The following is a 15,476-nucleotide window of genomic DNA, read 5'->3' as shown; positions in this document are numbered from 1 at the left end:
TTGCAAAGCTGGGCGGTTATGTTGAGATATGACATTGTGTGTATGTACTAAAATAAGGGGGATAAATGAATTTACTTTACTTTTTAATTTCCCCTCGTATACAATCTTTTAATTTTTTAAAAGTAGCGAAATCGGTGTTGTGAAGAAATTTATTAATTTTATCTCGTTGCAATTGCCAGAGGACGAGATCGCTTGCATCTTTCGAGGAAATGGAAAATGGAAGAAAGTCGATGAGCAGATTGGACAATTGAAATAAATTCAAGTGAATGCGCGAATTTCTAAATTGAACACACACCATTTGCGGAAACCAATTGTCAATAAACGGAGTCGTCTAGTGAACTTTGAGTACTTGATCTCTGCTAATTTCTAATCATTCAATAAAACGATGGGTGCATCGAGGCCGCGTCATTGGCTTTTCGCAGCAGTCGTCCTGAGTCTCTTCTCGAGCTTGATGGCGAGCGAAGTACAACAATTCACGAATTCGGATTCCTCGTTTGTCGATATGCAAACAGATGAAACCAATCGTACTGAGATGATGGCAATCCGCCGGCGAAGATACGTGCGAATGGGGTCTACTTATTTCCTCGAGGCCAATTCAACGCCAAATGGCAGGAATTTTGGACCGTATCCGACCACGCGTTTTATTACGCAGGCTCCATTCCCGTGGAAGCAACACAAGTCCTTCTGGAGAACTCCTGCCGATTACAACAGGCCGGTAATGTCTCATCGGACACCACGACTGATATTCCGCGACAACGATTTCCTGCCGCCGGTCGGAGGCGGCGGCGGGACTTCCTTTTTCCAGCACACCAATCAATTACCAGATTTCGAAGACGATATCAGAGGTAAGACATCCATTTTTTTTTTTTGGAGTAACACTAATGTGTATTACAGCTACAAAAAACCTACATTTTTTATTTGTGGATTAACATTATACATTCAACAGCAAAATTAAAACATTACTTATCCTGCTCCTCCTCCAAAATAGGCAAATTTCAAAAGAGTATGACTTCGTCAAAAATTAAAAAATAATAAACCTTCCAGGTCAAGACAAATTGAGGTATACTGGTTGTTAGATATATATATATATATATATATCTTTAATTTTTGAAATTTATTTGAGCGGATATTGATTCAATTTAATTCGTCAGAAATGATCGTAAAAGAATTTTTAAAAAGCATTCTAAAGCTTGAAATCTCTACTTTCGAAAATGGTAATTGATATTTCGATTTGATTAATTCTATACAAAGTTATGCGGACACAAATGGAAGTGCGACAAATATCAAAAATTTTTACTAATTTTGAGAAGTTTTATTAATTTTTTTTTGTTGAGCTCTGTACGATTTTTTTTCACCGAGTTAATCAAGCAAAAAGGATCACTTTTGCTTCAATGTGAAATCTCGGTGAAAAAAAATCGTACAGAGCTCAATAAAAAAATAAATTAAAGGTAAAGATTCACGCTTTCGAATGCTGTAAACCGAATTTTTATGCAATTTTTTATTTAGGCTATAAAACTTCTCAAAGTTAGTAAAAATTTTTCAGATTTGACGCACTTTCATTTGTGTCCGCATAACTTCGTAAAGAATATTCATCAAATATTCAATCAAATCAAAATATCAATCACCATTTTCGAAAGTAGAGACTTCTGTCAATATATAATTTTTTATCTTTCCACTACAGTGTTTCACGAAGTTCGCATAGAACATTTAAAAATAAAGATGTTAAAGTTTTCATTTATATAAAAAAATTATGCAAAATTATTTTTTGTTGTTCAAAGAATGGAATTTCTGAAGTGTCACAATTAAATTTATACAAAACAATATAAAAAATTTTACTATTAAAATTTGATATAGATATCCCATGCATTAAAAGTGCGCAAAAAGGCTAAAATAAATATTTATAACTAAAAATTATACGAATACAGCTTTTTTTTTCTTCTATTTCTATTATAATTCCTTAGAGTATAAACTGTAAATTGTATATTATTTCTAATATTTAAACGGTTCAGGTTCGTGTTAAATACATGTTCCCGATGATTCAAATACATTATCAGAAATTATGGGTTACACACGTATATTATTAGATATATTGCAGCCTTTCATATAAGTCTGTATTTATCGTTACTCGTTATTCTGTGAATGCATAATAAATAACTTTTCCCTTCTACTTTCTTCCTTTTCTTTATGCGCTCGCGTAATTTCGTCGTTTCTGATAATTCAATTTATTGTGCAAACAGTGCTTCATCAACTGACTATTTACAGAAGCATATAAGTACAAATATGCGTTACATGAAACTTTGAAAACATTTCAATTATAAATGAACCGACAGTTATCTCTGTGATCGAATGAACAATAATAACTCGCAAGTGTAGAATGTATAATACTTGCAGTGCAACAAGTTACGACAAATACTAATTTATCATTATAAATTGTGTTTATAAACCGTGTGTATAAAACTGACATACGGTATTTCATCTTAAACAATATAAAATTAAATAGGTAATCTTAAACAACTATGTGAGAATATAGAATCAATTAATTCTCATATTAAATTCTTTTCTCTTCTAATTTTAAATAATTTAATATTGTTTTAATTGCCTAGAGATTTTTATGCATTTTTTTTCAAGATCAAAATTGAACGATATTTCTTTTCACAGGAAAAGATTTTTTTTCTTTTGTTTTACGCTTTTCCAGAATAGCATCTTTATTTCAGATCTCCGAAAACAGACGCCGGATGATTACCCTAGATTGGAAACAGGTACGTGCAACTTGTCAGCGGAATTATAAAATTCGATATTTAGCCGTAACGATGTTATTTTAGGGAATTTTCAATTCTTTCCGAGTTCGTGATTTCTTCGTAGTTGATCGCCCCAATGACTTCGTCCTCTCGCGTAAACTCATTAAAATCGGACGATTAGTCGCGCAATGTCCTACTTCTTAATGGCGCGCAAAACTTATTTCCATTACAGTCAACGACTTCCGTCGTGGTTCAAGATACGGAAATCGTTACGACATCGTCGACGTCGCGCTTTGCCGCCGGACGGTAGATCGTTGTCACGCTGAACTGGTACGAGGTCCTTTTACAATTGCCCAAATATTTCTCTATAGAAAGTCTGTTGGAGAAACAGTTAATATTACCATGTCGATGCTTTTTCTATCAATCGCACTTGTTACCTTGAACAGTCTTAGCCTAACAGATTTCAATAAGATTTCATCGTTAAATTGCCGTTTAATAGTACTTTGTTTTAGACAAATTATCATAAAATTAAATTAAAATATAATTCTATGATGTATAATTAATTCACACACGTGATAATTTTACGAACTATATAATACATACTATTAAATTGTATATAAATCACACTTATAAAAGACGCGATAATCTCTCATGCTTATAATATAATAAATTAACACGACTTGATAAATAAAAATTAACATTTATTGGAATTAAAGACTAATGAGAGAGGGCTAACGAGAGTTAATTGCGGTAATTTGTGCGAATATAAAACTAATTTATTAAAATATAATACTTATAAATATTAATCAGACCTTTCGGATTCAATTCGAGCCATCTTCAGTGTTCTGATAATAATATTAATACAAATTGAAGTAATCTGAACTCGAGAAAGTGGCAAATCCATCCTTCTTCACTCCGTACGACACAGGAGTAATTGGTCTTATATCAATGAATAAGAAAGTTCCCCTCAGCCATATTTTCTTATTCATTTGACATCAGATCAAATCGCTCCTGTGTTATACTGAGTGAACGGATAACAGTAGAATTCTACTGTGGAATTTTCTTATTCATTGACATCAGATCAAATCACTCCTTTGTCATACTGAGTGAACGGATAACAGTAGAATTCTACTGTTATCCGTTCAGATGTAAGATACACACATCATATTTTTACGATCACATCTTGACATCTTGATGTAATTTATAATTAATTTTAATTATCTTTCATGGCTAAGCGGAATCTTTTTATTCTTCATTGATATTAGTCCAATCACTCCTGTGTCATACTGAGTGAAGAAGGATGGATTTGCCACTCTCTCGAGTTCAAGATGACTTCAATTTGTATTAATGTTATTATCAGAACATTGAAGATGGCTCGAATTGAAACCGAAACGTCTGATTGATATTCATAAGTACTATATTTTAATAAATTATTTTTTCATATTCGCACAAACTACCGCAATTAACTCTCATTAGCTCATTTTTTATTCTAATTTGACATTCTCGAGAGTTCTAATTTTTATATTGTTTTATGTTTATTTATTAACATTTATTTATATTAATTATTAATAAAAATAGTTAACATTTATAATATGTTGAATTAACACTCATTTTATTTATTTATATTAAAATTTACGTTTTATAATACATCATTTTTATATTATGTTTACTTACTTATTAATTGTGTTGTTTTGACTAAAAACTATTGAACATTAATTTAACACAAAATATTCAAATAACACAATCACATTATCTTAAATTAACGCTCGGATATGTTAAAAATTGTATATAACGATTATAAGAAGGACTGGTTTTAACAAATACAAAAAATTTTTTTACTATGTATGTTCATACTTCATACTATTAACCCTGGATTTGTAACTTGCGGCAGTTTCATGTTTCGAAGTTAGACTTGGAGTAATCAGTGAGAGAGATAAAAACGGCGGTTTTTATTTTCTTTGAAATTACTTGGTAATTGTATTGAGCATCAATAATTAAGTATCGAAAAATTAATTGACCTATAAATAGTTTCAACTTCTCGCACTATTAGGACCACTATGTGTGTTTCAAACTGTTAATATGTGGCTGTCACAATTGTATCTATTAATAAGTTTTCTGTTTTAATCGCGAGTGAGTGAGAGAGAGAGAGAGAGAGAGAGAGAGAGAGAGAGAGAGAGAGAGAGAGAGAGGAATCGCGTTTGTCGAAATCTCTCCCTCATTCCTGATGCCAGTTTGACATAGTCATATAGATTGAGATTAGATTAGTAACCGTAATGACGTTTTTTCGCAAACCTGTTCGGACGTTTTCTTCTTCGACTGGACTGAAATTGCGATCGCGTATAGTCTCGACAGTCGCTCAAGGTTACGTAACTTGACAGTCGCGGAAGACAAGAGTTTCCATATTTTCTGCAGAGATGCGTCAACAAAAAAGACCACTGTGGAAAGGCGACGATACATTGTGCGCGGACGGACGGAGCTGCGAATTTTTTCTAATGTGCTGGATGACTGCTGGCCTATTGGACGGCAGCTGCGGTGGCATTATGTACGTGTGTTGTCAGCGGAAAGATCATAAAGCTCTCACTGATTATAACCTGATCGAGTCACCTAGAGATCAATCTCGGCCACTTCCGCTGGATTTGTACACGGAGACCGACAGCGACGATCGTAAGTCCTTCCTTCGAAGAGCATGCCATCCGTATTTTAGCACCGCACTTGAAAGCATGAGATACCCATAGACTTCTGTATATTATAACCGCTAACACATAGAATTCAATAAAATGTAAAGCTGATAGCCATATATTTACTGTAAATATGCACTGTGCACTAAGAATATGCGAATTAAATAAAAAAATAATAGATATTGTTGATTTTAAATGAAAAAATTAAAAAGTAGCTATGACGTGTTGCACATACTTGGTAGTATGTTAAACTTTTATATCTCTTGTGTATGATTTCTATTTCACATGAAATATGGTGACACGATCAATAAAAAGACCGCTGTTCATTCAATTATATAGGAACAATGATATCCCAACCCGTTGAATTAAATAACATCTCGTTGTTTTAAAAGTTTCCATATCGGAAATGTAAACCAATTTATTTTCTACTTAATTTTAAAGTAGACATCCACAAATAACATGCATACAGTTACTACATAATAAACTTTTGAGCCAAATTTAATTTTCTGAGTTAAATTATAACTCGTTTGTTTTAGTTAACAACATATTGTATTATAGGTTCTGTGGCAACTTGTATGTACATAGAAATAATTAAAAGTGACTCAAATTGGATATAAATTGACATTATGAATTTAATAGTAGTGTAATAATATATAGAAGTTTGTACATTTACCTTGTTTCTTCAGTCTTCCTTCTTTCTCTTGTTCTTTTTCTAATTTCCTCTCGGTAATTTTTGTCAATTATATCACTCCACATGTTTGCGTTTATTTCAAGCATGCAGTTCCATTTCTTCGCTGTTTACTTTTAAAAAATGCACAGTTTCCTTACCGGATGTCTTCCATTTGTCTTAGGTTCTTTTTTTCCTTTTTAATGTCGTCATATAGATCTTTTATTTATCGACACGTATTTAACGTTTCTTTTCTCGATCTGCATATATCATATGTGATGTACAATTCAAGCATGTTAATCAAAAAGATTCTGTCCTTCATATGCATGTTTACCTAAAAATCATTATTCGGTATTGTAACATTGTGTTTTTTCCACATGATTATCCATCTGAATTCCAGTAAATGCTTGATGTTAACGATCGTCTCCTTGATCTCGATCCCTTTGAATTTTTCACCGAAATAAAAACAGTCTTGTCGAAAGCAAGTGTTCGCTTGAACAAAGAAGTGTAATTCCTGTTGAATTAATGAATACGCAGTAGAAATCGTAGGTCACTTCTTTCTTACAAAGGAATAGTATAAATTCTTGAAATTTGTAGAAAGCGCAGCAGGGGAATGGATATATAGATATCATAGCAGCTGTCGTCGTTCGCGGATTAATTTTCTAAGTGAAAACGCGATTTTTCTATATCGCTATCGGCTCATAAAACTTTGACGATATATGCTTCGTCTCCTTTCTTAATATTCGATATAACACTTCGTTGCAACCATTTTTCGTAAGGAATCAATACAATGCGATGTACTAATAAACAAATGAAGTTCGCGACTAATTGAAAGATATCTTTGTAATATCCTTTGCAATTCCAGAAAGGTAATCTATAATAAATCTAAAAGATTTTTTTTAACTCTTCTGTAATTCAAATTGTATTGGAATAAAATTAACAGATTTTCATTATTTTTAAAATTAACAGAATTTTAGAATTTGTATTCTTCTCAAAGCACTGTGATTCAAGAAATAATTATGTTATACGTTTACATGTACACAAAAATAATTATAGTAATAATTGTCAAGGGCGTAATTTCAAGCTGTTGATTTTATACTGTATATTTGATAATTATTTCATGTTGCAATTTTAATTTTAATGAATTATAAATATTATTAAATTATTGAGTAGTGTATTATTTATAAAAGATATGATAATCTAAAATAAAAAATGTATATATCTTTAAATTTTCTAAAATTATGTTCTTCAAATGGTGCAAATTTAATTAGAAATATGATTTTTAATTACACATATCAATGAACACGTGTTCTTTAATCAAAATTATTTTTATTACAGTCCTTAGGCTTCGAACAATCATGAATAATGTTATTATTTATCTGTCAGGCGATGTTTGACTAAGAGAGTACACTACGAGTTACTTGATTATCGTCAAAATTACTTGTTAGTCACATGCAATACAAACTAGGATTCGACATTAAAATCTGACAGAAGGAGTTATTAAAGAATTATCGCATTACTCCAAGTCCAATTTCGGCAAGAGAAGAAACATTTTTATCGCGATCAATTACACTGTGTGACCACAAAAATTTTCCAAAGGGCGCGTGGGTTTGGTTATGTCGTGGGCATGGTCCACTACCATTTCTCCAAGGGATTTGGCAAAGTTAGATCGTACAAAAATGGGGAATCAATTTATAGTTATGAATTTTGAGGAATACAGGTAGCGCGATTTGAGGTCAAATATATATGATAACAAATATACGCACATGTTAATATTTTTTTCATCACGCGTGCACGTAATATGCCCTATACCTTAACGCTTTTGCATGCGGTAAATAGCCAATACCTCAAGCCGTTGAGTTATTTCTCTAATCCCACTCTTCTGCGCAAAAACGTTGCTGTATAGGGCACATTACGACGAGCACTTGTAATGAAAAATTCTATGTGTAGCGAGTGGGGGCATATTTGTTTATAGGTCGGCACGGGCACTCGTGCGCTCGTGCCCGGCCGCGCAATAAACAAATATCCTCCACTGTTACACTATGTACTATTAAATTTATTCAGCAATTGACCAGCAAAAATCAGAAATCATGGAAAGTAGAGATTTTCCTTTGTATCGACATTCCATCTGCATGATTTGTTGATGAAATTTTTCACCTTGTTCGTCTGACTCTGTAGCAAGCTGCTTTTCAAAGAATTGAAAGTGGTGATGTAAAAAATGGATTTTCAATGACATATGAACGCCGATATTCTTAAAAGCGGTCATCATATCATCTACTAATATACGGTAGTTTTCAACTTGATGTTTCCCGAGAAAATTTGAAATCACAATTAACATTCTTACGTTTATCTAACGCGTTATAAAGTGATACTGGTGCGTGCGAAAGTTTTGATGCCTGATATGAAATGAACACATATATTTACTATCTAGGATCTGTGAAGCTGGCACGACATTCTATCGATATCAAAAAAATTACAACAGTTCCAGTAGCACTTTTCATAGTTCTACAGTTCTACCTCGAAATAAAAAATAGTTCCGCAGTTTTAATATGAAAAGTCTAAAATTGAAAATATGGCGTGCTAACTACGCGAATCTGGCACGTCAGATTTCCTCTAAAGTACGAGAAAGAAATTAATATTTGCACTTTTAGCAACAGTTCCCGATAGTTCTACTAAAAACCAACTAAGATATGCATTTTCAAAATAGAATAACAACATTTAACAATTTTTATACATCCTATATATAGAAAATGGCATAAAACTTCTAGAAAAAGTGACGTGCTGACTATTTCTATCAGTTTCAACGGCAGTTCTCATTAGTTCTCACAGAGTTCTATGCAATGCGATCATTTATAAGCAGAGTTCCGGCCTCTACATATTTTTCATCAATTTTTTAATACCTGAGTCCAGCACGACACTTGTAGAAAAAGTGACTTTTTCACCATGAGAATAGCGCAACTGGTACTCCTCGAAATTAATAACTTCAAATTTATGCCCCATTCTTCTACGATCTAACTTTACCAAATCTCTTGGGAAAATGATAGTGGGCCGTGTTCCCGACACAATCAAACCCACGCGCCCTTTGGAAAATTTTAAAAGTTGAAATCGGTCACACAGTGTTATTACATATTATATGTAGTTTCGATAGTTTGCGGCTCGATTCTAAAGGCGTTGATTGTCATAGGACTATATTTAAGCGTCATTGCGCGTTACTGTAATTAAATTACAGGTTGTGGTAGATAGAATTGCCAGCTGTTCTGTGCACACAGAATAATTCAGGATTCTCACTGTTTTGTTTGTCGTAAAAAGATAGCGTCTCGCTCAACTGCGTTGCATACATATTATTCTAATTGCTACTATATAAGAGTTCTGTCGTTATTCCGGAATTAATTTACCTGACACCTGCTGTCTATTTCAGAAGGGAAAATTTGGCAACTCTAGCGCAAATCTTCACGCCAAATAATTAGACCTGACAACCAAGCTATAATTTTAACGGCGTCACTTTAATTGCACGCGAATCCAGGCAATTGCGTTTTGCAGGTTGTGGCATACCGATGGTCTCGAAACAAATCGCGCAGAGGAGGATCGTCGGCGGTGACGACGCCGGCTTCGGCAGTTTCCCGTGGCAGGTCAGATACGAGTACAATGCGAGACACCTAAAGCGTAATGCACGATTGAAAAAAGTACAGAAACAGGAAATAATAAATTTCACTCTAACAGAAATGTGTATACTCTATAGATGTACTGTTTCTAATAGGTTGAAAACTGTTATTCTCCGCAGTTCTTTTTGCCTGTATTTTTTAATTATGTATTAGGCTTTAGTTTTTTGATGAAACTTATCGATAAAACTGTTTCTTGTTTTGACAGGCTTACATACGGATTGGTTCTAGCAGATGTGGTGGCACTTTGGTCAATCGATTTCACGTTGTCACCGCTGGACATTGCGTTGCAAAGTAAGTGGGCATAATCTGCATACGAATAGCTTATTAACGGAATTCCATTTGAGTTCTTTTTGGCGAGAACGAAAGAAAGGCTTGTATAATTTTAAAATAATTACGTTTTAAATACAAACATCGTTATTAATTAGAATACTTAATAAATTTTTCGAATGTTAGAGCGTCGGCACGACAAGTCCAGGTTACTCTCGGCGATTATATTGTAAATTCCGCGACCGAACCTCTGCCAGCTTATACTTTTGGAGTTCGGGAAATCAGAGTGCATCCTTATTTCAAATTCACGCCACAAGCGGACAGGTGTGTTCACGTATATTACTAAGAACATCTCATATGAATATCTCGAATACACAGTCGTGAACGCTAAATAGAATGAACTCTATTAATTGACGTCTTCCATATTTCGTGATTATCAGATTTGATGTGGCAGTGCTTCGGTTGGATCGACCAGTTCATTACATGCCACATATATCACCTATATGTCTACCGGAGAAAAACGAAGATTTTCTAGGGCAATACGGCTGGGCTGCGGGATGGGGTGCTTTACAAGCAGGTACAACTTTGTGAAAAAATTATTTCATTTATCGATTATAATTTTAAACATACTTTTCATTTCTTGTCTTATAAATTCCGGATTAAAATTTTTTAGTTACTGGAATAAATTTCTTGCTTATTATTAACATAATAAGAATTGTGCCTTCATGAAAAAAAGTTCTCTTGTTTTTTAATGTGATATACTTTATATTTCTGAAGATTTCTGAAGAAATATCTTACATTTTCTCAAAGCTTTTACAATTTTTATTTCAAAAATTATAGAATGAGAAACCTTATAATTTTAAAATATTGCAGAATTATAAATATGTATAACAGAAAAGATTCTAAAAAAGAATTTTGATTTTCTCAGTATTTCTGAAAAGTAGTCCAATTAAAAAAATTTGAGAAATTCTAGAAAGTTATAAAATTATACGGAAATTATGAAAAACAATTATGAAATTTATCAAGAATTTTAGGAAAAAATTTTACACAGTGACTTGCATACATATTCGAAGATAGAAATAAAATATTCCACACTCAACTCTACATTAATTTACTATAAAAATTTCATTAATATCTTGTTATTTTCTTTTGTCAATTGTTTATCGTTATACGAATTATTTTATTTAGACAATATCAAATCTTATAGAACCGCGAGAATTCAAACCGATGCGATGAGAACATACCGTAGCGATTTAAACTGGATCTCGGGTGCTTCTATATAATTGTGTGTGAATATTTTTATATACTACGTATGTAGATTTTATTTTATTTAGGTTCTAGATTACGACCAAAAACGTTGCAAGCGGTAGACGTACCCGTGATCGATAATCGCCTTTGTGAGCGATGGCATCGTTCCAATGGCATCAACGTTGTTATTTATGACGAGATGATGTGTGCCGGTTACCGCAACGGCGGTAAGGATTCGTGTCAGGTAAGCGCTGTCGTCATCATAGGTGCGTACTGTTTGAACGATTCATCAAACAATAAAAATTGTTTCATTTCCTTCTCCTTCATCTCTCGTTTCTTCTTCGCTAACACGTTTTCTCAGGAGTACATTTTATTTTCAGGGTGACAGCGGAGGTCCATTGATGTTGGAGAAAAGTGGTCGCTGGTACCTCATTGGAATTGTATCCGCTGGTTACTCTTGCGCACAGCCAGGGCAACCAGGGATTTATCATCGAGTGGCTAAGACAGTTGACTGGATTACGTATATTATAAATACGTAACAATTCTCCTGGACCGAAAAACAACTAGAAGAAAAGGTTTTGAGCCGCGAACTTTGTATGACACAAAGTTCGTGCATCCTTGATATCGAAGAATATTTTCAAGGATTAATCGAAGTGTGGAGCTCACCACATACTTCATATAAGTTGCCGGCCATGTATGTATTGTATATAGATATTGTCGTAAATCTATATGTACGTCATAAATTTAAGTTGCTTTCCATTTACTTCGATTCTCTGATAATTCTCACTTGTGACGATATAACTCATTGTCAGTTGAATCTGCGTTCCCTTTGCATTCTGAGAAGTGAGATTCAATTGAGTTTTACTTACAAACCGCATCAAGACCGTGTGCTTTATTGAGTCACTTTAAAAGTGAGATTATAAACTTGTGTTGTTATTTGTTAATTTTACCAAAGTAAGCAAATAGTGACGTCATTAATCTGAGTATTTTATACTCAGCTCACTTCAGACTCAGTTTCACTTGTGTGTAAATGGAAAGCAACTATTGTCGTAAATCTAAATGTATTATATGTCATAGATATTGTCGTAATAAAGGATTTCATGTTTACAAAAATATATTTTCAAAAGTGAATAATGGCTCCCTACAGAGAAAATTACAGTGTTATATAATTATATCTATTTACATAAGTAGGCGATGTGTTTTAATTTTTACAATGTGAATGTATTGTAAATTAAGTGTGTATGATATACGTATGAATTTGCGCTTAATAAATACTTTGTTTTTGATTTTATTACTGAAAGATTGATTTTTTTTTCTTTCCAGTATACGCCATAGTAACATTAGTTTATATTATTTTTTCAATTAATCTTAATTTTAATCTTAATATTAATATTAATTTTAATTTTAATATTAATATTAATCTTAACCTTAATCTTAACTTTAATCTTAATATTAATTTTAATCTTAATATTTTTCTTAATATATTTTAATGTACTAATTCTATAATAATTGCATATGATATTATAATTATAACTAGAGATCATATTATTAAATTAATATCGACATATTATACAATATTAATATTAATTTTCATCTTAATTTACTCTCAACTTTAATTTTAATCTTAAATTTAACCTTAACTTTAATTTTAATATTAATTTTAATCTTAATATTTATCTTTAATGTACTAATCCTATAATAATTGCATATAATATTTTAATTATTACTAGAGATCATATTATTAAATTAATATCGACATATACATATATTTATTTATTAAAATTTTAATGTTATTGATTTCTAGTATTGTAATAGATATCGTTTGAAATATTCAAATATACGTATTGTGTGGGGAGAAAATATTTAGTTATATAAATATTTTTAAAATATTACCTATAGATATAGATATCGATACAGCATGAAAATATCTGAACAATTTAGTCACCGTTTAAGTATTTTTAATAAGAAAAGAAGAAACAGAAAGAGGAAAATAAGCTTTATAAACAAGTTTTATTTTAAATGAAATTACTATTTATATAGTACATACAAAAATGTTTACGTAATAAAATTATAATTGCACATACGTCACCGGCGATAGACTACCGTGTATTTTATAAAAAATGACATATTCTTGTTTTTTTATTTAAATCTTTAAAGTAGTTTGCTTGATCTTTATTCGAAATGTTTTTCAAAAATTATAGAATGAGAAGCCTTATAAATTTAGAATATTGCAGAATTATAAATGTGTATAACAGAAATAATTCTAAAAAAACATTTTGATTTTCTCAGTATTTCTGAAAAGTAGTGCAATTAAAAAAAACTGAGAAATTCTAAAAAGTTATAAAATTATACGGAAATTATGAAAAACAATTCTGAAATATTATAAAGAGTTTTAGGAAAAAATTTTACAGAGTGACTTACATGCATACATATTCGAAGATAGAAATAAAATATTCCACACTCAACTCTACATTAATTTACTATAAAAATTTCATTAATATCTTGTTATTTTCTTTTGTCAATTGTTTATCGTTATACGAATTATTTTATTTAGACAATATCAAATCTTATAGAACCGCGAGAATTCAAATCGATGCGATGAGAACATACCATAGCGATTTAAATTGGATCTCGGGTGCTTCTACTTATATAATTGTATATGTGTGTATTGTAATATGTGTGTGAATATTTTTATATACTACGTATGTAATTACGTATGTACGATTTTATTTTACTTAAGTTCTAGATTACGATCAAAAACGTAATCTAGAAGTGCAAGTGGTAGACGTACCCGTGATCGATAATCGCCTTTGTGAGCGATGGTATCGTTCCAATGGCATCAACGTCATTATTTATGACGAGATGATGTGTGCCGGTTACCGCAACGGCGGTAAGGATTCGTTTCAGGTAAGCGCTTTCATCATCATAGGTGCATACTGTTTGAACGATTCATCGTTCAAACAGTAAAAATTGTTTCATTTCCTTCTTCTTCTTCTCTCGTTTCTTCTTCGCTAACACGTTTTCTCAGGAGTACATTTTATTTTCAGGATGACAGCGGAGTTGGTCCAACATCCATTGATGTTGGAGAAAAATAGTCGATGGTATCTCATCAGTATTGTCTCCGCAGGTTACTGCGCACAGCCAGGTCAACGAGGGATCATTCATCGCGTTGCTAAGACTGTCGGTTGAATCACGTATGTTATAAACTCATAACAATTCTCCTCGTCCGAAGAAGAACAACTCCAAGGAGCAAAGTTTAGAGCCGCGAACTTTGTATAACACAAAGTTCGTGTATCCTTCATGTCACGGAATATGTTCAAGATCTAGATCGTATGTCTGAGAAATCATCTGTCTGAGAAATCATTCGTTTCGCGAATGATTAGTATGACAAATGTGACGAATTAAAAGGAGTTTAACAATAAAAATTGTTTCATTTCCTTCTTTTTCTTCTCTCGTTTCTTCTTCGTTAATACGTTTTCTCAGGAATACATTTTACTTTCAGAAGACCAGCGGAGTTGGTCCAACATCCATTGATGTTGGAGAAAAATGGTCGCTGGTATCTGATCGGAATTGTATCCGTAGGTTACTCTTGCGCACAGCCAGGGCAACCAGGGATTTATTATCGAGTGGCTAAAACAGTTGATTGGATTACGTATATTATAAACTCGTAACAATTCTCCTGGACCGAAGAAGAACAACTAGAAGAAAAGGTCTTGAGCCGCAAACTTTGTATGACACAAAGTTCGTGCATCCTTCATATCGAAGAATATGTTCAAGATCTAGATCACATGTCTGAGAAATTATTTGTTTCCCGAATGATTAGTCTGATAAATGTGACGAATGAAAAGGAGTTTAACGAGATGACTTCGAAAACTGACTTCGAGAGAACGGACCATGTCTAACGAAATTAAAGCCATTTTACTTTACGTGAATGTAAAAGTAATTTAGAGTGAAATCTATATTACGTTACGACGTAATATAGAGGTATCTATGGATATTGTCGTAAATCTGTATGTGTACATCATAGATATTGGGCGAGTTTTTTAATTCATCGATTGATCAATCGCATGATGCGCAAGTGCAACATGTTGCATCTACGCATCATGCAATTAATCAATCAATGAATTAAAAAACTCGCCCATTGTCGTAAATCTATATGTACGTCATAGATATTATCGTAATAAGGTATTTCGTGTTTACATAATTCGTGTTTACA

General features: G+C 32.4%; 1 protein-coding gene across 1 annotated transcript; it reads left to right on the top strand.

Moving 5' to 3' along the window:
• The first annotated feature begins 385 nt into the window (after positions 1 to 385).
• Positions 386 to 11,857, top strand: LOC108779822 (proclotting enzyme). The gene is made up of 9 exons (XM_018547329.1): positions 386 to 845; positions 2,715 to 2,759; positions 5,151 to 5,402; positions 9,624 to 9,712; positions 9,951 to 10,036; positions 10,199 to 10,336; positions 10,453 to 10,589; positions 11,347 to 11,504; positions 11,641 to 11,857. Exons 1-9 carry the CDS (start codon positions 386 to 388, stop codon positions 11,797 to 11,799), a joined length of 1,524 nt encoding a protein of 507 aa, XP_018402831.1. The 3' UTR covers positions 11,800 to 11,857.
• The last annotated feature ends 3,619 nt before the right edge of the window (positions 11,858 to 15,476 follow it).

The sequence above is a fragment of the Cyphomyrmex costatus genome, unplaced genomic scaffold, assembly GCF_001594065.2.
Source record: "Cyphomyrmex costatus isolate MS0001 unplaced genomic scaffold, Ccosl1.0 scaffold635, whole genome shotgun sequence".
Classification (NCBI taxonomy): domain Eukaryota; kingdom Metazoa; phylum Arthropoda; class Insecta; order Hymenoptera; family Formicidae; genus Cyphomyrmex; species Cyphomyrmex costatus.
Note: the sequence above shows the minus strand (reverse complement) of the source record. Positions and strands in the feature narration are given on the sequence as shown.

What these genes read in the sequence shown, in the direction of transcription:
- LOC108779822 (XM_018547329.1), top strand. Translation starts at nt 386, where the DNA reads ATGGGTGCATCGAGGCCGCGTCATTGGCTTTTCGCAGCAGTCGTCCTG. An exon ending in TCGGCAGTTTCCCGTGGCAG is followed by an intron (nt 9,713 to 9,950) that starts GTCAGATACGAG and finishes TTGTTTTGACAG; the next exon opens with GCTTACATACGGATTGGTTC. An exon ending in ATGGGGTGCTTTACAAGCAG is followed by an intron (nt 10,590 to 11,346) that starts GTACAACTTTGT and finishes TATTTTATTTAG; the next exon opens with GTTCTAGATTACGACCAAAA.